This window comes from Egretta garzetta, unplaced genomic scaffold (assembly GCF_000687185.1).
Source record: "Egretta garzetta isolate BGI_Z169 unplaced genomic scaffold, ASM68718v1 scaffold434, whole genome shotgun sequence".
Taxonomy (NCBI): Eukaryota; Metazoa; Chordata; class Aves; order Pelecaniformes; family Ardeidae; genus Egretta; species Egretta garzetta.
Window position 1 is genome coordinate 1,673,711 of NW_009259584.1, and position 23,779 is coordinate 1,697,489.

The following is a 23,779-nucleotide window of genomic DNA, read 5'->3' on the forward strand; positions in this document are numbered from 1 at the left end:
GCAAAACAGTGACAAGGAAAAAGAGCTCAAACTACTGTCTAACATTGACCTTTGCTAGCTTAGCAATTTTTGATTTTCATGTTGACTTCATGTAAGAAAATCATAATTAAAACGCTTCATACAATAGAGTATTCCTGACAGCATTTCATACTGCTAGTGTTCTTAAATTCTATAATGTTAATAGAAAAATGTATTTCATACACTGGACATAATCTAAACATGAAACAACAATAATGGATTTTGGCACAGTGAAAATAATAACCTACTGATCTTTTGGCTTGTTTGTATTCAGAAGTACATCATAAATACCTCAAAGACAGGAATTTTCAAATGGGATTGAAAAGATAGCATTTTCATGATGTGTTTTATAAATGTGTTATTCTCAAAAAATTATACTCATTTATACTACTTCAAAAGCCTTACAAAATTTGTCTTTACATTATTATAGACATTTAAATTGATTTTTGGACAAATTAAAAGTATTTTAGATTTTTCATTTTTTTCTACTTCGTTCCCGTATTTCATCAGATAATTAATAGCACCTAAAGATCTTAGAATTGAGTTAATCATGAAGAATTTGTATATAGGCCATGATTCTGCCAAGATACCAATGAAATGTACGTAAAGTCTTTGGGAGAAGATATTTCTTTCTTTATTGATATAAAACTGGTACTGCTAAAATAGAGCAAATCTTATGCACTGGATTTTTTTTAAAAGTGGGGTTTTTTATATTTTTAGTTTGCACTTGCGGTGGGAAAAAAAAAAGTTGTTATTATTATACTAGATGGCATTTATTTTCTTTCTGTTACTTCTGACCCTTTTCCTCACAGTGCCTAGGGGACATTTAGGCTGCAAAAATTACTTAAGCTGCAGTCAGTTCCACTTAAGCATGCACTTCTGTTGTTGTGTAGTCCAGTTTTAGTTTTTCTGTGTTTGTTCTGATCCAGTGAAAATTAACCGCACACAGTTCAAATATATTTGACTTTACTATGATCACTTGTTAATGTTGCAGGAAAGATTGCATTTATAGCGCATTTGTGAGCATTTTTGACCCAGTCTAATTCCCTACATCTGTCATATTCATTATATGTTCCCTAATAGGTTTCTACTCACTGTGTTCAGGAAAAAAAAGAATTGAAATCTACTCTTAAATTAAACAATGCTTGAATGTGTTGCTTGTTATGAATTTAGTCTTGAGTGTTAAACTATCTTTGGGTTTTTGGAGCACTGATCAGTTCAGCCTTATGGTCCCAATCATATAAAGCGCTTGTGCATGTAAATGATACCATACTAAATTCAGTAGTTAGGCAAATGCTTGAATGCTTTATTGAATGAGAGATTTTTTAATTATTATTATTTTCTATCACAATTCTCTATTGTTATTAGAAAATAATGTGTAGAAAGAAGTTCTTCCTGACTTGCAAGCCAATTATTTTAGTGTGCAATATTCACTGAGAGCAGTGAAGATCTCTCCAACATATACCAGAGGTTAAGTTAGGGGTAAGGTTAACCAGGGGCCTTGTTGAGGTCTGTTTTATGTTTTCAGTACATTAATAAAAATCCAAATCACCCTGAAATCAGCAAAATCATTTTAGATCAGAACAGTAAATAAGATGAGAATATACCTCAGAGACCATAAGAATATCACCTTGCTTATTAACTCACATTATGTATTCATTAGTTCACATCTGTTTGGTTTCAGATGCAATAGGATAATTGTGCTCTGGATGACATTATGTAAGACATTATGACTGCTGTGATCTGCCAAAACTGTACTCCCAAGTTCAATCTATTTACTTTACTCAAAGTAAGATGCTTTTCCTCATTATAAATTAAATGTGCCTGGTAAAACTTTTGAAAATTTATAAAACATTAATTTATATATAGCTAACATTTAAACTGAGTAATTAGGAATATGAAAATCTAGAAAATCATTAACTAATTCTAACTGAAAAGAAATCTCAAGCAACTTATTACAAAACTAATTGCTTGCATATAAAGCTACTATCTATGTAATTATTTATATTAAGCTCATCATTGCGGTATCTGCTACTGACATGTTTCATTCTAAAGAGTGGCAATATTCATTCTGTTTTCTTGCCACTGGAAAGAATTGAACTAAAATATTAACATTGCAGTGCAGTTTGCAGCGAAAAATTAGCTGGTGCTACTGAGAGACATAAATAAATACCCTCCGTTGTGCTGAGTTACATAGTAGTGTTCTCACCTGACTCAGCTGTAGAAACCAACTTTAAACGTATGCATATACATGAATCTTATAACCACTCTTGCTTGTAGATATATATGAAGGTTATGTAAACAGCAGAAGCTGAAGTGTGTTTTTTCAATGCAAATTGGACTATCCATTTGTGGCCCATGGGCCATTTCAGTCATGTAAAATCCTTAGATTCAGCAATTGCTTAGTACTGACATGCCAAAAAAATGTTTCCCTCACCTTTTTCCAAATGCAGAAGAGATATTCCCAACTCAGCACTCATCTCCCAAGTGCTGTGTGGCTCTCATTTTCAGACCACATTCAGGAGTGGAGAAGATATTTTACAGGTTACCTTTTTAAAAAGCTGTGTCTTTTTGAAGCTGTTTAAGGATTTGGAGATAAATCTACTGAAAATGATGTGTTCTAAGGAACACAGGATAAAAGCTTAGGTTTCTGTATCCAGGCTGCATGATCACTGAAAAGCAGGACTAAGAGATCTTCAGGAATACGTTCAGTATTTACACACAGTGGAAAAGCAAACTAATCAAAAACAATTTCAGAGAAAATAACCTCTGCTCTATGGAACACCAAGTCTGGATTTAGATCTGCGTGACAAGCAGCAATTGTTGATGTTCCATTACAGCTAAAGGAATCATGATTTTTTTTAAGTAGCAAGCTGAGGACATGTCCTTATTTATTTTACTTTGCACTCAGTGTTTTATTTTACACTTATTTTTACCTTGCATATGGCAAATAACCAAAATAAAAGAAAGGGTTTGAAAGTGTGCATATAAATTCTGCTTGTACATCATAAGACATTTTAATTAGGTCCTAAAATCTTTATTTTAATTTGGTCCTAAATCCTTTGTGAAACGTACTCATGCAGCTGTGATGGGTGAATTATGACCTAAAGACCAAGAAGTGCTCCCCTATGAGCATCCTCACGCTTTGGAGAAATTAAGAATTTGAGGTAGATACCAAAAAAGCAAAAATCATACCAGTGTGTAAACCAAACCAAATTTGGTATGGACTGCTCCATGCACTGCAATAACTACAACTGAATATACCTGATTTTGTTGTTGTCAGATAGAATGGATGCCATTATATACATTTTTATTTCAATGTGCTAACCATCAAGACATCTATTACACTAAATAGAGCTCATGAGCTGATGATTTGGGAGTAAGGAACTTTTACATTATGAAAAGCGTTAAGTCAATAAGTGCTCATCAAAGACACAATTACATATTTGTGGGATAGGGATTTGTTAAACGTTTACTGTTGTTTGATGAACATTTTCTGTACATGTATGCTTTGTTGTACCTGTTGCTTTTGTCATCCATGGAGCATCCTCATTTTGTTTCCTGACTGAATGCCAAACTTGACAGATCGGCACTGTAAACATTTTGCCCATGAATCACAGGGTTCAATCGCAGGAAACCACAGAACTACTATTACCCAAATGCTTATATAAAATCAATGTTTGTATTACACCATCATTAGCACAGCCAGAAACACACAAACATGCTTAATTTGAATGGAACAACACCTCCATGCTATCTGTGTCTTTTCTGCCTTTCTAGTTCAGATACCGAGATCCCTGGTGCAGAGTAGGTCTCCATTTATATTTATAAATCACCTGTAACAGTAAGTTCTAATTAAGACTAGTAGACACTGGCATTAAAGTCAACACTAGGAAGCATGAAATAAAGTTACCACATGCTATTATGCAGCATTAACTCAGTTGTATCAGAGCTTGCTCTAAAGCCCATTTAGGTAAATGGGAAGACTCATTGATTTTAATGGGCCTTGCATCAGACCCTTGAAAACTAACAACCTGTCTGATATATTTGCATAAGTAATTTGCCTACTAAATCTAATAAAAAACCTGGACCTATTAACTGTAGCTAAAAGAGGCCAAAAATAACCCCCTCCAACAGTTTTCATTAGACGAGTATAAATTAATTACAGGTCCAATCCAATGCATTAATTAAGTTGAAATAAGTGGCAGTCCTCACTTTCACTTCAGTAAACATTGGATCAGGGCATGAAATCGGCCCATTCAAGGTGGCTGCAAGGAATAACCTTGTTAAAAAAAATTAACCAGACTAGAGTTGTTCAAGTACTTTAACAATCTGTCTGTGAGTCTTTATCAGTGTCAATAAAGCTTCAGCTAGAAAATAAAATGTTAATTTCAAAGCTTGTAAAAAGACAAAAAAGGGGGAAATTGGATCTTGCCAATTGAATCTTTAAGTCTCTTCCCCTCGTGGGAACACAGAAGTATGAGGCAAGGTGCTGAAAAAGATCCCAGAGACCCTGTTAGAAAGCCAGAATTAACAAAAACAGAACTTGGCCCAATGACTTCAGAGTTTTATACGTCTGTACAGAATTGTGCAGAATTTCTTTTAAATGATCATAGTTTGCTAACATACAAACATAAGGGATAATGGACAGGTTTACTGCCACTAAAATCAAGCTATGATTTATAGTTTCCACTCAGAGAACTATCACTTCTGGCTGGAACACAGTGACTACCTGTGACAGAAATATGGCAATATTTGTCATATTTCTGCTAAGAACAGTCCAGGAATTGCTAGCTATGCCTGCTATTTTGATGGATTTATTTATTTGTTTATTTATTAGGAACAATGGCGAACTGGAGAAGCTGTGAAGCTTTAGTTTCCAACAAAATGAGGTGGGCTGGACTACAGGACAGGTTTAGAGTAGAGAAAAGAACAGTTTCTTGGAATCAGCACATTGTCATAGGTGGGGTGGGAACACAAGTTGCTTGTGCTATTAGCTGGTCACAAGTGGTGTTCCCCAGGGCGCAGTCTTGGGGCCAGTTCTGTTTAACATCTTTATCAATGACATGGATAAGGGGATTGAATATACCCTCAGTAAGTTTGCAGATGACACTAAGCTGGGTGGAAGTGTTGATCTGCTTGAGGGTAGGAAGGCTCTGCAGAGGGACCTGGACAAGCTGGACTGAGGGTATGAGATTCAACAAGGCCAAATGCCAGGTCCTGCACTTTGGTCACAAGAACCCCATGCAAAGCTACAGGCTTGGAGAAGAGTTTCTGGAAAGCTGCTTGGCAGAGAGGGGGTACTGGTTGACAGCTGACTGAATATGAGCCAGCAGTGTGCACAGATGGCCAAGAGGGCCAACAGCATCCTGGCTTGTATCAGAACAGCAGAACTAGGGAAGTCATCTTTCCCCTGTACTCATCATTGGTGAGGCTGCACCTTGAATACAGTGTTCTGTTTTGGGCCTCAGTTCAAAAGGGACATTGAGTACCTGGAATGGGTCCAGAGAAGGGCAACAAAGCTGGTGAGGGATTCTGAAGCACCAGTCTTATGAGGACCAGATGAGGGAACTGGAAAAAAGAAGGCTGAAGGGAGACCTTATCACTCTCTACAACTGAAAGGAGATGGGGGTCAGTCTCTTCTGCCAAGTAACAAGTGATAGGACAAGAGGAAACGGTCTCAAGTTGCACCAGGGGAGGTTTAGATTGAGTATTAGGAAAAATTTCTTCACTGAAAGGGTTATCAAGCATTGGAACAGGTTGCCCAGGGAAGTGGTTGAGTCCCCATCCCTGGAGATATTTAAAAGATGGGTAGACAAGATACATGGTTTAGTAGTTGACAGGTATGGTTGGACCTGGTGACCTTACAGGTCTTTTCCAACCAAATGATTCTGATTCTATGATTCTATGTACGCATAGAAGGGATAATACTGACTTATTAATAACTAATCTTTCAGGAAAGGTTCAAAAAATATTCTTGACAGCCCTCAAGTTACAATTGTCCTCTACTTGTATATTGAATGGGTGAACAAAAATCAGACTATGTAAGTCTGGATCTACAAATAACTCATTTCATGGAAAGCTATTATCCATGGTAAGGTCTGAACCCTCAGCAGAGTAAGAAGACAACTTTCACAAAGTAACAACAAAGACTTCCACTGACATAGTTTATTATCACTCTGACTCTGTAGCTTAGTTTGATGTGCTAGAGAATTAAATAAAAAAAAATGTTTCCAGGGTACAACTGAAAAACAAAAAGAAGTATTTTTAAATTTCAGATTTTAACTAATGCAGACAGCTGACAGAAGAAGAAATATCCCGTGCTTACTTGCATTGCTGGAAAAAATAGTGTGATCACTTATACAAATAAATTTCTCTCAGACGCTTCAAGTCCCTCTTTCTTCCTATGAAAATCATTGCAACTGAATTTTACCAACAGACCATCAGAACTATTTGTGGAAACTGAATTCTAAGAGGCTGACTATGCTAATGCTGGGTTCTTTACACCAACAGTGCCTCCCATTGGAGCAATGTGATGCATTCCTGTAATTTGTATTTTATGTGCAGGGAAAAGAGAAGAATCTCCAGAACTTATGTATTTAATCATTTCTAGGCCCATATGCAGCAGGTGAGTAAAGTAAAGAATATTATGATTGCTAGAGACAGGGAAAGACAAATTAATGTCACCACCTCTGTAAAAGACAGGAAGAGTTTTGCTGTTGATGGGCTGAAGCAGAGCAGAGCAAGCACAAAAGTTCTTGGGTGGGTTTTAGCTTGCTTTTTGAAATGGTGCAAGCATTGCTCTCTGACCTCAGGAGTCAGATGTTACTGCTGCGTTAAGGCATGACATGCTGTAAGGGAATACATGAGTTTTGGCATTATTTTACTACTTTTAATCCACTGGACATAGCAGTACGTTTGTGCATTCTGTGATACCAGGCTGCAGTTTTACCGCAGGAGAACTTTGCTGAAACATGCTCAGTTTCTATAATACCGGCATCATGAATAACAACAGAAAATGAACCGCTAATGCATTCAGATAAACAGAAGACTAGTAGTATTTTACCATCTGCTTGCTTGCAAAACAGTGACAAGGAAAAAGAGCTCAAACTACTGTCTAACATTGACCTTTGCTAGCTTAGCAATTTTTGATTTTCATGTTGACTTCATGTAAGAAAATCATAATTAAAACGCTTCATACAATAGAGTATTCCTGACAGCATTTCATACTGCTAGTGTTCTTAAATTCTATAATGTTAATAGAAAAATGTATTTCATACACTGGACATAATCTAAACATGAAACAACAATAATGGATTTTGGCACAGTGAAAATAATAACCTACTGATCTTTTGGCTTGTTTGTATTCAGAAGTACATCATAAATACCTCAAAGACAGGAATTTTCAAATGGGATTGAAAAGATAGCATTTTCATGATGTGTTTTATAAATGTGTTATTCTCAAAAAATTATACTCATTTATACTACTTCAAAAGCCTTACAAAATTTGTCTTTACATTATTATAGACATTTAAATTGATTTTTGGACAAATTAAAAGTATTTTAGATTTTTCATTTTTTTCTACTTCGTTCCCGTATTTCATCAGATAATTAATAGCACCTAAAGATCTTAGAATTGAGTTAATCATGAAGAATTTGTATATAGGCCATGATTCTGCCAAGATACCAATGAAATGTACGTAAAGTCTTTGGGAGAAGATATTTCTTTCTTTATTGATATAAAACTGGTACTGCTAAAATAGAGCAAATCTTATGCACTGGATTTTTTTTAAAAGTGGGGTTTTTTATATTTTTAGTTTGCACTTGCGGTGGGAAAAAAAAAAGTTGTTATTATTATACTAGATGGCATTTATTTTCTTTCTGTTACTTCTGACCCTTTTCCTCACAGTGCCTAGGGGACATTTAGGCTGCAAAAATTACTTAAGCTGCAGTCAGTTCCACTTAAGCATGCACTTCTGTTGTTGTGTAGTCCAGTTTTAGTTTTTCTGTGTTTGTTCTGATCCAGTGAAAATTAACCGCACACAGTTCAAATATATTTGACTTTACTATGATCACTTGTTAATGTTGCAGGAAAGATTGCATTTATAGCGCATTTGTGAGCATTTTTGACCCAGTCTAATTCCCTACATCTGTCATATTCATTATATGTTCCCTAATAGGTTTCTACTCACTGTGTTCAGGAAAAAAAAGAATTGAAATCTACTCTTAAATTAAACAATGCTTGAATGTGTTGCTTGTTATGAATTTAGTCTTGAGTGTTAAACTATCTTTGGGTTTTTGGAGCACTGATCAGTTCAGCCTTATGGTCCCAATCATATAAAGCGCTTGTGCATGTAAATGATACCATACTAAATTCAGTAGTTAGGCAAATGCTTGAATGCTTTATTGAATGAGAGATTTTTTAATTATTATTATTTTCTATCACAATTCTCTATTGTTATTAGAAAATAATGTGTAGAAAGAAGTTCTTCCTGACTTGCAAGCCAATTATTTTAGTGTGCAATATTCACTGAGAGCAGTGAAGATCTCTCCAACATATACCAGAGGTTAAGTTAGGGGTAAGGTTAACCAGGGGCCTTGTTGAGGTCTGTTTTATGTTTTCAGTACATTAATAAAAATCCAAATCACCCTGAAATCAGCAAAATCATTTTAGATCAGAACAGTAAATAAGATGAGAATATACCTCAGAGACCATAAGAATATCACCTTGCTTATTAACTCACATTATGTATTCATTAGTTCACATCTGTTTGGTTTCAGATGCAATAGGATAATTGTGCTCTGGATGACATTATGTAAGACATTATGACTGCTGTGATCTGCCAAAACTGTACTCCCAAGTTCAATCTATTTACTTTACTCAAAGTAAGATGCTTTTCCTCATTATAAATTAAATGTGCCTGGTAAAACTTTTGAAAATTTATAAAACATTAATTTATATATAGCTAACATTTAAACTGAGTAATTAGGAATATGAAAATCTAGAAAATCATTAACTAATTCTAACTGAAAAGAAATCTCAAGCAACTTATTACAAAACTAATTGCTTGCATATAAAGCTACTATCTATGTAATTATTTATATTAAGCTCATCATTGCGGTATCTGCTACTGACATGTTTCATTCTAAAGAGTGGCAATATTCATTCTGTTTTCTTGCCACTGGAAAGAATTGAACTAAAATATTAACATTGCAGTGCAGTTTGCAGCGAAAAATTAGCTGGTGCTACTGAGAGACATAAATAAATACCCTCCGTTGTGCTGAGTTACATAGTAGTGTTCTCACCTGACTCAGCTGTAGAAACCAACTTTAAACGTATGCATATACATGAATCTTATAACCACTCTTGCTTGTAGATATATATGAAGGTTATGTAAACAGCAGAAGCTGAAGTGTGTTTTTTCAATGCAAATTGGACTATCCATTTGTGGCCCATGGGCCATTTCAGTCATGTAAAATCCTTAGATTCAGCAATTGCTTAGTACTGACATGCCAAAAAAATGTTTCCCTCACCTTTTTCCAAATGCAGAAGAGATATTCCCAACTCAGCACTCATCTCCCAAGTGCTGTGTGGCTCTCATTTTCAGACCACATTCAGGAGTGGAGAAGATATTTTACAGGTTACCTTTTTAAAAAGCTGTGTCTTTTTGAAGCTGTTTAAGGATTTGGAGATAAATCTACTGAAAATGATGTGTTCTAAGGAACACAGGATAAAAGCTTAGGTTTCTGTATCCAGGCTGCATGATCACTGAAAAGCAGGACTAAGAGATCTTCAGGAATACGTTCAGTATTTACACACAGTGGAAAAGCAAACTAATCAAAAACAATTTCAGAGAAAATAACCTCTGCTCTATGGAACACCAAGTCTGGATTTAGATCTGCGTGACAAGCAGCAATTGTTGATGTTCCATTACAGCTAAAGGAATCATGATTTTTTTTAAGTAGCAAGCTGAGGACATGTCCTTATTTATTTTACTTTGCACTCAGTGTTTTATTTTACACTTATTTTTACCTTGCATATGGCAAATAACCAAAATAAAAGAAAGGGTTTGAAAGTGTGCATATAAATTCTGCTTGTACATCATAAGACATTTTAATTAGGTCCTAAAATCTTTATTTTAATTTGGTCCTAAATCCTTTGTGAAACGTACTCATGCAGCTGTGATGGGTGAATTATGACCTAAAGACCAAGAAGTGCTCCCCTATGAGCATCCTCACGCTTTGGAGAAATTAAGAATTTGAGGTAGATACCAAAAAAGCAAAAATCATACCAGTGTGTAAACCAAACCAAATTTGGTATGGACTGCTCCATGCACTGCAATAACTACAACTGAATATACCTGATTTTGTTGTTGTCAGATAGAATGGATGCCATTATATACATTTTTATTTCAATGTGCTAACCATCAAGACATCTATTACACTAAATAGAGCTCATGAGCTGATGATTTGGGAGTAAGGAACTTTTACATTATGAAAAGCGTTAAGTCAATAAGTGCTCATCAAAGACACAATTACATATTTGTGGGATAGGGATTTGTTAAACGTTTACTGTTGTTTGATGAACATTTTCTGTACATGTATGCTTTGTTGTACCTGTTGCTTTTGTCATCCATGGAGCATCCTCATTTTGTTTCCTGACTGAATGCCAAACTTGACAGATCGGCACTGTAAACATTTTGCCCATGAATCACAGGGTTCAATCGCAGGAAACCACAGAACTACTATTACCCAAATGCTTATATAAAATCAATGTTTGTATTACACCATCATTAGCACAGCCAGAAACACACAAACATGCTTAATTTGAATGGAACAACACCTCCATGCTATCTGTGTCTTTTCTGCCTTTCTAGTTCAGATACCGAGATCCCTGGTGCAGAGTAGGTCTCCATTTATATTTATAAATCACCTGTAACAGTAAGTTCTAATTAAGACTAGTAGACACTGGCATTAAAGTCAACACTAGGAAGCATGAAATAAAGTTACCACATGCTATTATGCAGCATTAACTCAGTTGTATCAGAGCTTGCTCTAAAGCCCATTTAGGTAAATGGGAAGACTCATTGATTTTAATGGGCCTTGCATCAGACCCTTGAAAACTAACAACCTGTCTGATATATTTGCATAAGTAATTTGCCTACTAAATCTAATAAAAAACCTGGACCTATTAACTGTAGCTAAAAGAGGCCAAAAATAACCCCCTCCAACAGTTTTCATTAGACGAGTATAAATTAATTACAGGTCCAATCCAATGCATTAATTAAGTTGAAATAAGTGGCAGTCCTCACTTTCACTTCAGTAAACATTGGATCAGGGCATGAAATCGGCCCATTCAAGGTGGCTGCAAGGAATAACCTTGTTAAAAAAAATTAACCAGACTAGAGTTGTTCAAGTACTTTAACAATCTGTCTGTGAGTCTTTATCAGTGTCAATAAAGCTTCAGCTAGAAAATAAAATGTTAATTTCAAAGCTTGTAAAAAGACAAAAAAGGGGGAAATTGGATCTTGCCAATTGAATCTTTAAGTCTCTTCCCCTCGTGGGAACACAGAAGTATGAGGCAAGGTGCTGAAAAAGATCCCAGAGACCCTGTTAGAAAGCCAGAATTAACAAAAACAGAACTTGGCCCAATGACTTCAGAGTTTTATACGTCTGTACAGAATTGTGCAGAATTTCTTTTAAATGATCATAGTTTGCTAACATACAAACATAAGGGATAATGGACAGGTTTACTGCCACTAAAATCAAGCTATGATTTATAGTTTCCACTCAGAGAACTATCACTTCTGGCTGGAACACAGTGACTACCTGTGACAGAAATATGGCAATATTTGTCATATTTCTGCTAAGAACAGTCCAGGAATTGCTAGCTATGCCTGCTATTTTGATGGATTTATTTATTTGTTTATTTATTAGGAACAATGGCGAACTGGAGAAGCTGTGAAGCTTTAGTTTCCAACAAAATGAGGTGGGCTGGACTACAGGACAGGTTTAGAGTAGAGAAAAGAACAGTTTCTTGGAATCAGCACATTGTCATAGGTGGGGTGGGAACACAACACTATGCTAAATATTTTATCGCTCAACTTCTAAAGAAAGGTAGCTTCTACAGATACAAATTTATCATTAGCTGAGAGCCCTGAAGTAAACTATGCTAAGCTATAGTTTCTGAGATAAATCTGAGCTTGTGATTTACTCTTATTGAGGAGAGAGGTAAGTTTTTCATAATGAAGAATCTGAGAATTTTCTTCTCTCTAAGATAGTATCATGAAATTATTTCATTCAAAAAATTATTTCTCTCTATCCCTCCAAGGAAATATGTTTATTTTTATGAAGAAAATCAGCAAGGCAAAATACCTTCTCTGTGATTTGAGATTTGCTTGGGTGTTTTGGTGTAAACAGATGGGTTTTGAAGGTTCAATATTAATGAAACTATTTTAATACACTATTAGTAAATCCAAAGATTTTTAATTTCCCAAAAGACACCTAGCTTGAATCAGAAGATTTCGGTATTCTGTACAGGTATAAGTCAGCGAGAAACTGAAAGATTTGGACCAAGGTGCTATGTTTATTTATTTAAACATACATAGCCTAATTGCATTCAGGACTTGCCACTGATTATGCTAGTTTGTATAGTATAACTATCTTATCCTAAAATTATTCCCAATTTCCCTTCCTGTGAAAACCACAAAAATTGTGGCTTCACCACCAGCTAGGTCTGTGCACTGGAAGATACTGAAATAGGCTGAAAAATCTGTCTTATGCACTGTGCCCTGGATTATAATTTTTACTCTTCAAAAATGCAGAAATGCTAAGCAATGAGGATTTGAACTATATTCGGATTAGTTTCAGGGAGAAACTAATTAACTAAAGAAACTATTCACAAATATCCCCTTGTATCCCCAGTCCTTTGTCACTACTATTCTTGTTTTCCTCTTCCTCTCCTTTGTTTTCACAGGCAGCCTCCCCCAGAAGCTCCCCCTGAATCACCTCTTGCCCTTGAGAAAAGAAGCTCCCCGAGATCTCAGCCTGAGAGATTTCTGCTTCACCGCAAGCATGAACAGACAAGCTAACAGTGATTCCCATGGCTCTGCAACTTAAAGAAATCAGAAGTTAAGTCTCCTCTACAGAGTTTTTGCCTGTGCTCTAACATGGTAGTATCAGTAACTCAGGCAGCTAACCCTTCCAGTATCTCCTGTGTTCCTATGGGAGTTTCAGAGGTGGATCATTGCCTTGACCTAAGCATTTGTCAGATGAGTTCTGTTCTGCTGCAGAATTTTCTTGCTATTGCTTCACACACACACACGTGCGCACACACCCCCTTCAGCAAGACTCTCTCTGCACCAGTGAGATTTTTTTTTTTTTTTTACAAACAACACACCATACTTTTTGGGTCATTGTCTCTTGATTAGTTACGGGTGTCAGTTATGCTTTTCTTGTAAGATCTAGTGAAATGGGATCTACTGAAAGTGCCAAGGAGCATACAAAATTGTCTGTAAATGGATGGTTTCTGGGCTGTTTGGTTATTTGACTAGTTTGCCCATAATGCTTTTGCTGGTCTGCTGGTTTAAGGTCTGTACAAAAGAAACATTTTTGCCATTTTGTATGTTGCATTTTGTTTCAGTTCAGGATTCTTTATTTTTATGACTTTGAAAACAAAATGGTTTTGGGCATTTCCAATCTGATACCTCAAATGAGAGAGGTTATTTGATTTCATTCTCTTTTTAATTGGCAGGTAGATAACATTATGCTATAAGAAGTAATTATGGAGGTATTTATCAAATATTTTTTAAATATTTGGACACTGTAGCTGTATGCTGTATAGAAAACCATAAAGAGAAATCATTCTACGTTCAGAGTTGTATCTGAATAACGTGCATGGACAAAACGAAATATTCAATTATCTCTCATCAGGGATTTCTCTGTATTGGAAAAACTAGGGGGTTCTCTAAGTAAAATAGTATAGAATAATGCGATTAAAGATTATGTCATTGTATATAAACACTCAGATCCTGCTGCGAAGCAAATGGAAGTTTATAGCAGGAAGAGCAGGGAAGGTTTGCAAACAATCAGGACTCAAAAAGTGTGTTCCAAGAAGCGGAGATAAGAGAGGGAGAAAAAGTCCTCAATATAAGTTAAGAGAAATAAATAAGTAATAACTAGCCAAGATGTTATGAAATTAGCACATCCAGACATATCACCTTTGCTCTGTGGCTGAAATCACAAGGGGATGGACTTCTGAAGAATGGCTACTCACCGTTTTCGACACTGTTTATTTAAGACGCCTAAATAGAGCATCTAAAATTATAGTAGCTCAGACTAATGGTTGATTTTGACCAGTGGCCATTAGTTCATTATTCACATAGATTTTTTTTTTTAACTCTTTCTTTATGTTACATGGAAATACTCTTTATAGTCATTATTCTGTTACTAAGTTATTTCAGTGAAAAAGTCTTAGGAACAATCTTCATTCTGCTATGTTTTAATTATAAACACTTGTCTGAGACAGTTTGTGTTGGAAGATGTCAGTGATAAAGCCCATTTCCTTTCATCTTGAACAAAGGGAAAGTTCTGGCCTTTCGGGCTACTCTCCTCCTTCTCAGCTTGGTGTCTGAGCCTGCACCTTTCATTCCTTCTTGATATGGTATTACGTATCAATATTAGACAGCCTAATTCTGCTGTTGCTTGGAGATCAATGGAAATTGGTTTGCTCTGACAGAACTTTAGGATTGGGTCTATCTGGCATACATCTTTTTTGATGCAATATGGAGAAGTCTTGAAGAAATCCTACCCACCAGACAGAAGAGCAAATCATGAAGATTTAAATAACATTTTTATACTTTTCAAGACCTAAATGAGAAAGCACTGAACAGCTTTTCTGTTTATGAAGATAAGCCTAGATTCATACAAGCATCAGCATATAATTTATTTCCTGAATATTAGCATTTTCCCAGATGTTAAAAAGGGAACTGACAAGTTCAAGGGAAAAAAACTGTAAGTATCACTATGCCAAGACTACATATGGCTCAGGGAGACTCTAAATTACAAATGGCTGGCAATGGGGAGAGTATCAGGGGAAAAGAGTATGTGTAACTCCCCTCCTTCCCAGGCATCCGTAACTGTTGGGGACAGGTTATATTGCTAGCTGGACATTTTCCTTACTTACTATGGCTGACCTGAAGTTCTGAGCATATCCATCCTAAATTTTGTGATTTATATATCAATTCCTTTGCTTCAGCACTTCTTTGCAATATCAGCTCTTCTAGAAAGTTAGGAAAGATGATCTGTAGGAATGGATCTGGCTATCTCTCATTGTATTATGATGGCTCAAAGAAACTGAAGATTCAATTTCTGAATGATATTATGTTTTAGGATAGTAGGAAGATTTTGTGTGCGTTTTTTTAAAAAAAACCTTTAAAGTAGTAGGTGGTTTGGGCTTTAATGTAGAGCCAAATCCAGTCTTGTAATTCACAGATTCTGATTTGCTGCTTCTACTTGTTTCTTCCCGACAAGTGAAAGCTTGCTTAATGTAAGATTATTTAAAACCTTTACAGCATGTCTATTTTGTGTTTAGCTACAGAGTAACGGGAAGACTTGGATGAGTTATGGCATGTCAAAGCAAACTTTTCACCTAAGTGAAAGGCATCAACAGCCACTTAAGATTTTACTGTATTTCAGTACCTACGTGGCAAATCTGACCCTTTTGTTGGTAACCCGTGTGGTGAAGTCAAGAACTATGGCAACATAAGGAAAACAACAGCGCACAGCAGACTGGGAAATAGCATTGGGTTTTGTGCAATTCCACCATGATCAGATGGCAGAGTGTTAGAGACAACATGTCCCATCTATGCTGATTTTGCATTATTTGATTTGCCCTTTTGTCTCCAATGTATGCTTACATAATGATATTTTCTCCCACAGACAAATCTTGCAGGTGAAAGTGAAGCTGCAAGTAGGGGTAGGAGGTGGGGAAATTTGTAACACTGTCTGTCCTTTCTCATATGTTAAGCTGATAGGCTTAAGACACTTTTTTTTAAAAAAATGTTTTGTAAACAAAGAAGGAAAGAGTGGGATGAAAAAGAGAACCAGGGGTAGAAAAGACTTTAAAATAAAATGACGAAGTGTGATAAAAAGTAGTTCACGAAACAAAAAGAAAATACTTCAGATAACACTGAGCATCTGTGGGAAGCTATGAAAGCAAACATATACTAAAATAAGAAATGAAAAAAAAAATACAGAATGATAAGGAAAGGTGGAGTAGATTATTTTCTTTGAATAGTTAATTATTTTACTAAGCAATGTTAATACTGAATCGGTGATGACTAATGAAAGCATGACTAACGCTGGAATAGCATATACTGGTTTCTAAAATACTCTAGAGCCCAAGGCGCTGCATGATGTTTGCGCTCCTGTTTATACCCAAAACGCAGCCCAAATATTCATCTTAAGGTGTCAACATTATTCTTTTTGAATAAACCAAAACATAAAGCAATTGCTTAAAGCAGTACTATTTAGAAGTATAAGTTCAAAAAGAGTTGTTGCTAAAGAGGGATAAGCAGGTAATGTCACTGCATGGAAGGTCTCAAGTAGCAGTCAATGCTGACTTTGTCCTGAGATTTACTTTCTTACAGTCAGAGATCTCCATGAGCACAAATAGTTTGCTTTGGTGATCTTTGGAAAAGGTCTCAAAATATATTTATTATTTATTTGTTCCTTGAGAATACTGTCCCAATACATAAAAGTGCTATGTAACTAATACTTCACTATTTAGATTACACAGACTTTTTCCATCCAGTTTATTTCTTCAGTAATGAGTTAGTGATGAAACATAGCATTCTGATTTATATAAGCAGGATAAAAATTGTGAGTTAGGCATCTTTGGGTTAATGCTGGGATTTAAATTAAGTAGAAGCAGAATTTTTAAGAATTTCCATGATGTCTCTCCTATTTAAGCTGAACTAGAAAATACTATGAGACAGATAATTAGTGAATACAAAATCTAATTCAATACTTCGGTATTCTGGGTCCATCTGAAGCTAGAAATGGAAATTTTTTTTAACTTTAAGGTTTAAAAAATACTATATTAAATAAAATTATTTAAAAAAATCAAGGTATTACTTAAAAGTTTAAAGAAGATGACAAGAACTGAGTAACTACTAAATTCTTTGGTCCCTAAGGAAACAGTAATTCCTGTAACACAAGATCTTCACATGCCTTTATCAGCAGAAAATAAAGGACCTTGAAAAATGGTAAGAGGGCATCTCATTAGCAGCTGATCCTGAACTAAGCTAGATCCTCTGCCACTGACAGCTGGCCCTTCAAGTGTCTCCATGCATGGGCATCAGCTAGAAGTTACTTCTGGAGTAGGCCAGGGAATAGCTTGACCACACCTTGGTTTAATGTTCAGAAATATTCTTGGATCTGCAGAAATTCTCATGGCTAATGAGGGCTGACTACTTAAAAACAAATAAAAACCTCAGCTGAATTAGAGCTGCTGGTAATGCTTTATTGCTTAGAGCTCCCAACCACCTAAATTGTGATTGCTTCTATTTAGAACATGTTGCCTCAGGAAACCCGAAGTAATTAAAGACAAGATGAAAAATAACAATAGAAAGGAAAAATATCTGCAGCAGCAAAGCTCTCTTCTGAAAGGGAGAACATTGCACAAAACCTGCACTGCAGGTAATACACTTTTCTTTGAGCTAAATCTTTGAATAAACATGATGAGCAAAAATCAAAGCAGGACTGGTAGTGGAGTAGGTAAACTTTCCCACTGTTTTTGTTAAAGGAAAATGTTCTTGCTCAAATATCTACAGAGCAGTGATTTTATACTCTTTGCAGGTAATATCTTACAATTTTACCATCTGAATCTAGCAGTTACTCAGAAACAATTAGTAGTAAAAAAATAGCACCTCCTCCTGAGTAGCTGGTTTTTGTCAGGAAAAATATTAAAAATTCAGAGGTAGGTTCTTCTTCCTAAACTGTTGTCGTTTATTCTATTATACAGATTTTATGTAGTTCTTGCCTCTTCACAAGCACAGATTTGGCCTACCTGGCCAGCAAGGATTATTGGGATAGGACTCTTCCCAGGACAGTACAAAACCATGGAAAAAACCAGAAAATCAGTGCACACTTAAATAACAGCACGTAGATATCCTTTTTTGCCTGAAGAGGAGATTATTTATTAAGTCACAAATTCATTAGGAGATTGTCTTCCATTAGACAGACTTTTTTCTTTTTGAGAAATACACACCTGGGACAACAGTAAGAGTGACTATAAAACTGGAGGAGGGGGATGGATGATAGAAGAAACAGGCAGAATTGTCAGGGTTTACATACAACTGTGGAGTGGTTGGTGGAGGCAAAATGTGTGGGTAATGTAGATATAGGACGCCTGAAATTGCATGCCTGATTAAGTGAGGAATGAGGTGGATTACTAGAATTTGGAACCGTGGAAGCATCAGGATAGAGGAGGATAGATACAGGATGGCATATTTAATGCAAGCGAAAGGTTATGAATGCAGGTATAAAGAAAAAAAGGTGGTAAAGATAATACTCTACATTTGAATTTCAGGTAATAGATTTAAATGAGTGGAAGATGAACTACAGCAGACCATGGGAGAGGGTTTCAATGTGACAGAAATTAAAAAACATGAAAAAGACTTTCTGCAACTAAAGTTTGCCAACTGATGTTTTTCCAATAACAACTAAATGAAAAATGATTTTCCAATAATAACTAAAAATTTGTGTATATTCAGAAAGAACTGGCTACTTCATAGAAGAAAAAACAGCTGAGAGCTATCACAAAACATAACTTTCAGAGCTTCAGAGCATCTCTGCAACAGATTAACACAGATTGGGAAAGATTGGGGGACGCCGGAATTTATTATGTTCTTCTTTCATTCTAATACATTTCCTTGGGTATCTATTATTGGCCATACCAGAATACTTGCCTAGGCTGCTTTTAAGGTAATATAATTATGCCACTCTTGCAAAAGCATAAAGAATAGGCTTACAAATAACAATGTTTTGTAAAGTATTCAGGTACAGACCCTTCCTATACCTCTAGAAATCACCATAAAAAATACATAGAAATTGTCTGGAGCCTACAAGCAAATGCAAAGACAAGTATCCTTCATTTAAGTTAACCATGTCAACTGTCCAAGGAAAAGTCTGTTTCATTTTCAGACAAGACAATAATGATATAATACAGAATAGAGCAAGATAAGCTATTATTTCCATTGTGTAATTATTGCAGCTTGTAAGAACTAATTCCAGGTTGATTAAGAGCTTACCATACAAAGGAATATAAGAAGATGTCTGCCCTCTTCTGCAGCTGGGCAAAGAGCCTAGATGAACAACTAAGACTGTCTGATTTATTTTTAGGTGGTTGCACATAGACAAGGTATGAGGTTTTGACTTATCCAACAAAAAGTAACTAACCAATATAACTCTTAGCAACTTTTCTTAAGGTTTTCCTTATGGTATACCATATTTGTAAGATGGACAGAGTGTGTTACAAGTTAGATACTTTGAAATATTCTACAACTGGAAAATCTCTGAAGAAAAAGAAGGTGATTAGAAAAATGTTACTCCATAAAAATTACCTTATTTCTATAGTTACGATTATTTCAAGATACCTTGACATATACTTTCCATCGAAGATTTTTTCCTTTCTCTGAATTCATATTTTTCATAATAAATTACCAAAGTATAAGTTCCATTAAAAGTAGAAAGTTGATTTATATACATTGTTGGAATATAAACCTAGGTCTTCCAGTTAATGACAAGTACTTAAAATACACAATTTAAAAATTTCCCTTCCTATTATGGTACATTATCCATGAAACTGCCTAAGTAATTCTTCAGGTATGGTTAACAAAGGTGATTAACATAAAAAGGGTAGAACAAGCACTTGTTTATGGACGTGGTCTGCAGCTCATTGAAGAACATTACAAAATAGTATTTGCCTGAGCCTATTGGTGGTATTATTCAGAGAAAATAAACAAAACTTTTGTTCAGCTTGAGATTGAGCAAATGCCACCCGTGTGAACATATATTTCATTTTAAGACTTAATCGGCATGTGGTTAATTCCCCAAGGAGCTGCTTACTCATCACAATAAAAAAAGGCAAACAGTTTCTTGAACAACTAATTCATACACCGGCTATCTTACCTGAACAATAGGAGTTGTATAAATAGAAAGAAAGTTATTAAAGAACTTTTTTATAACATCCATTTTGGCATTTATTTGACCATAATAATTCCTGGATGGTCCTTATGAATGAAGATTTACACAAAAAGTTTTCTGTTTCTTTGGTTTTCTTCCCCTCTTGGCTCTTTAAGATAAGGAATAGCCAATATTCCTATCAGAAGCTGTATTTGCACACATACTTAATTTTTTCTTCTGATACTGTATTATATGCTGTATTTCTTTTGCAGATTAAGCCACCGCCTTTCTCACAGAATAAATGTGGCATTATAAGGCATTAGAAGCTAACTTTTTTTTTTTTACACAGTTCAAGTCACTTAGCTTGTGTAGCAAAAGTGAGATTGTAAATTCTCAAAGAGCCTGTCAGCGAGGTGCTGAGATATTTTATGAAGAGAGCAAGATAAAAGAACTAACCGTTTTCTTTTTTAAATAATTGTGAACCACTCTGATAGTTATAATACTCTTCCATCCCAAACTAAGGCCTTCTCTGACTGTTTTCATACAGGAGAAAACTAATATAGTTGAGTGATGGTAGATCCCTCTCAAGCATAGTTCATAAAAACACTAACAGGCCCTCAATGACAATAATATTCTGAGTTGCTATAATTACTCATATGTTCAACTGCCAGTTATAATACAAATCTGTCTTTCACAACCCACTGGCAAATATCTTTATTCAGATACTACACTCAGCCAACAAACAGATAGGAATCTCTCTGATAGATATAATGGTCCTCTCCTTCAGGGAAAAATACGCTGGTTAAAAATTTGCCATGTGGGTCAGACGTGATAAATTTGATCTTTCTTTCCTTTAAACATTTTTCTTTGCCTTGAAAAACATACTTCTTTGCACCCATTTCTTTTCTACATTTTTTGGAATGAAATAAAGCACAGCAGTATTGCAATAATTTCAAAAGAAAAAAATCCAGATTTTGTAACTGTGATATACATTGAAATATGAAATGCTACAATTTTCCTCTGCCCTCTGGGAAGAAAACCTGTATGGGAAATATCTGTGTAATAGCTTACCTCCATCAATGCATTCTGGAGTGAAAGAAATATCATCAAGAGCAAATTCTGTGGGTTCACTCCACCCCACTTCAGCTTCAAAGGCAACTCTGAAAGGGCTGTAACTGGAGAGAACCACATTTGCATACATCCATTTGTTTTCTTCATTTCTACTTGAAGACCACATAAGAATATCCATTCCATGTTCTTCAGCTGTGTATACCTGTTGACAATGAAACCCAAGAGATGCAGCTGAATCAGCAGTAAGCAACAGAGGAGCGCATCTAGCTAGAGTAACATAGCCCAAGCTCAGTAGCGCAGTTACCCGCCTGGGCAGTACTGGCCCTCTTAGATATGGTTGAAACCCCCACCTTATTGGTCATGACCAAACATTACTGAATACTTTTTCTAATGCTGATTCAGCTGCAAATAAAGAGCTGCTATGAAAACATAATAAAATAAAATAAAAAAAAATGCTGATACAATCACTAAGTGGAAAAGTACAGCCAGTTTCAGCCTGACTTATAGAAGCTAATGAGTAAAGACCTAACCCCAAATTCATCTAAACATTGAAGAAAAAATTGAGAAGGATCTTGAGCTACCATTTCATCTCTAAAAGATTACCTGCTTATAGTTGATAGACTGGGTGAAGATTAGAGATATAAACAAAAGGCTTAGCATCTAGGGATTTAACTCTGTCGTCAGGTACAAGCAATTTGTAATACAATGTTTCAGGCAGTGCTGGTAAATTAACTCAAGCATATTTGGCAACACCATAAATAAAAAATAAAACCATCATATAGTGAAAGCAATAAGAATGGCAATGAATGAATTCACAATTAACCAATCACTGATGAATTAATGCCAAGCACAGGAAAGTCTGGAGATTATGCAGGTGGTTGCTCTTCCCATTCAGGTGGCCAAAATACTTATACAATCTAAAACAGGCCAGATATAATGAAAAAGAGCTGGAGTAATGAAAGGAAGCATATTCTAGCCATTTCAGATGATAACTAGTTCTTTAAGGGACTGAATATTTGAATCATTATCCTCTCCTCATTACTTATAACACCATCCTTCTCTTAAGACTTCAGACTAATTTTCTAGTGACCCATGGGTTCATGTTCCCACTTGAGTTCCCCAGTTTAATGATGGAACAGAAAAACTGAGACCGAGGAAAGTTATAAACTTAAACTCATACTAATGATTTGTATAACTACATACCTTTTCCTCTCCCAGCCAACCTGGTGGGACAAATAAGCTAAAAATCCAAAAGGCACTGTGAACCAGATACTCTACAGAAGTTGCTGTATTGATTAAAATATCTCTGATGCTTGATCTGTCTTGATGTTAATTTATTTTTGGAGGAGAGGACCTTCAAGAAGACTGGCATAGAATAATCCAAATCAGGACCTAACTTAGTTGGGCAAAGGGGAAGAATCAAAAATATTCGAAGACAATACTGGAGTCTCAACAGGACAGTTGAAGACTGGCTCATTATTTAAAATCAGGTGGTTTTTTCCATTCCTTTTTGCCAGGTTTGTAGAAGTTTTTCATAGTAAAAATTCCAAAGCATGCTGCCTGCTTGAGCAGTTCTGTCTATGTACAGAGAGACTGCATCATGAGCCTGGTCTCAGATGGAGCATGGAGTCATTCTGTGTACATACAGATCAACCCTGCAGCTCAAGCTCAGTAAACACAATAAATCCATCATGAAACCTGCTGTATGTATACTGGCTGCTGGGTTTGGGGTGGCAGCAAGTCAAACTGGGTCTAAAATGCAACATTTTGATGGCATCAGTTTCTGTTCATACAGATGTAAGGTAATTTTATATTCCTTATCTTTCTTTTCTTTGAGATTTAAGTCATGTACCATAAGGTAAGGGCATGCAGATATGTAATTATTATAGATCAGCTAATAAGTTGTGTTAATTTATGTGGCTGTGTCCTCAGATTTGACTAAAGTTTAAACCTGGTGTATGGTTCCTCATAAAAAGCACATATAGGTAACCTGTGGCAACTGATAGCATTTAGTGTAAATCTCTAAACTGGTACATAGGAAATCTCAGGTGAGCTACCAGCTCTGCTCCATTTCTCATGTGTACTCCTGGGGAAATCCTTCAAACCCACTTTCTGCCAAAGTACTCCTGAATACTCTTACTTCACTTCTCAAAGTCTTTATCTATCCATAACTAAGTCAGGAAAGGGTCTGTGTTCTTATGCACCTTCAAAAAAATTTAGCTGAAATATCTAAAATTAATTTAAAATATATGCTAAATTAAATGAGATTACAACAGCATTCAGAAAAATGGGGAGCCCAAGGAATCTGTTCAAAGCATGCTGCCTGCTTGAGCAGTTCTGAATTAGCTGAAATATCTAAAATTAATTTAAAATGTATGCTAAATTAAATGAGATTACAACGGCATTCAGAAAAATGGGGAGCCCAAGGAATCTGTTCCTTTAGCTGGGCATACAGGTCTTATTCTCTCAGCGGTTGTGCTTACAGAAAGTGAAGAAACAATTA

General features: G+C 35.6%; 1 protein-coding gene across 1 annotated transcript in view; it reads right to left on the reverse strand.

The window, feature by feature from the left end:
• MALRD1 (MAM and LDL receptor class A domain containing 1) overlaps window positions 1-23,779 on the reverse strand; it is a 276,978-nt gene that overhangs the window by 54,886 nt on the left and 198,313 nt on the right. The window contains exon 32 of the mRNA XM_009637718.1: window positions 21,277-21,478. Coding sequence (XP_009636013.1) covers window positions 21,277-21,478 — 202 coding nt within the window. The remainder of the gene's footprint in view (window positions 1-21,276; window positions 21,479-23,779) is intronic.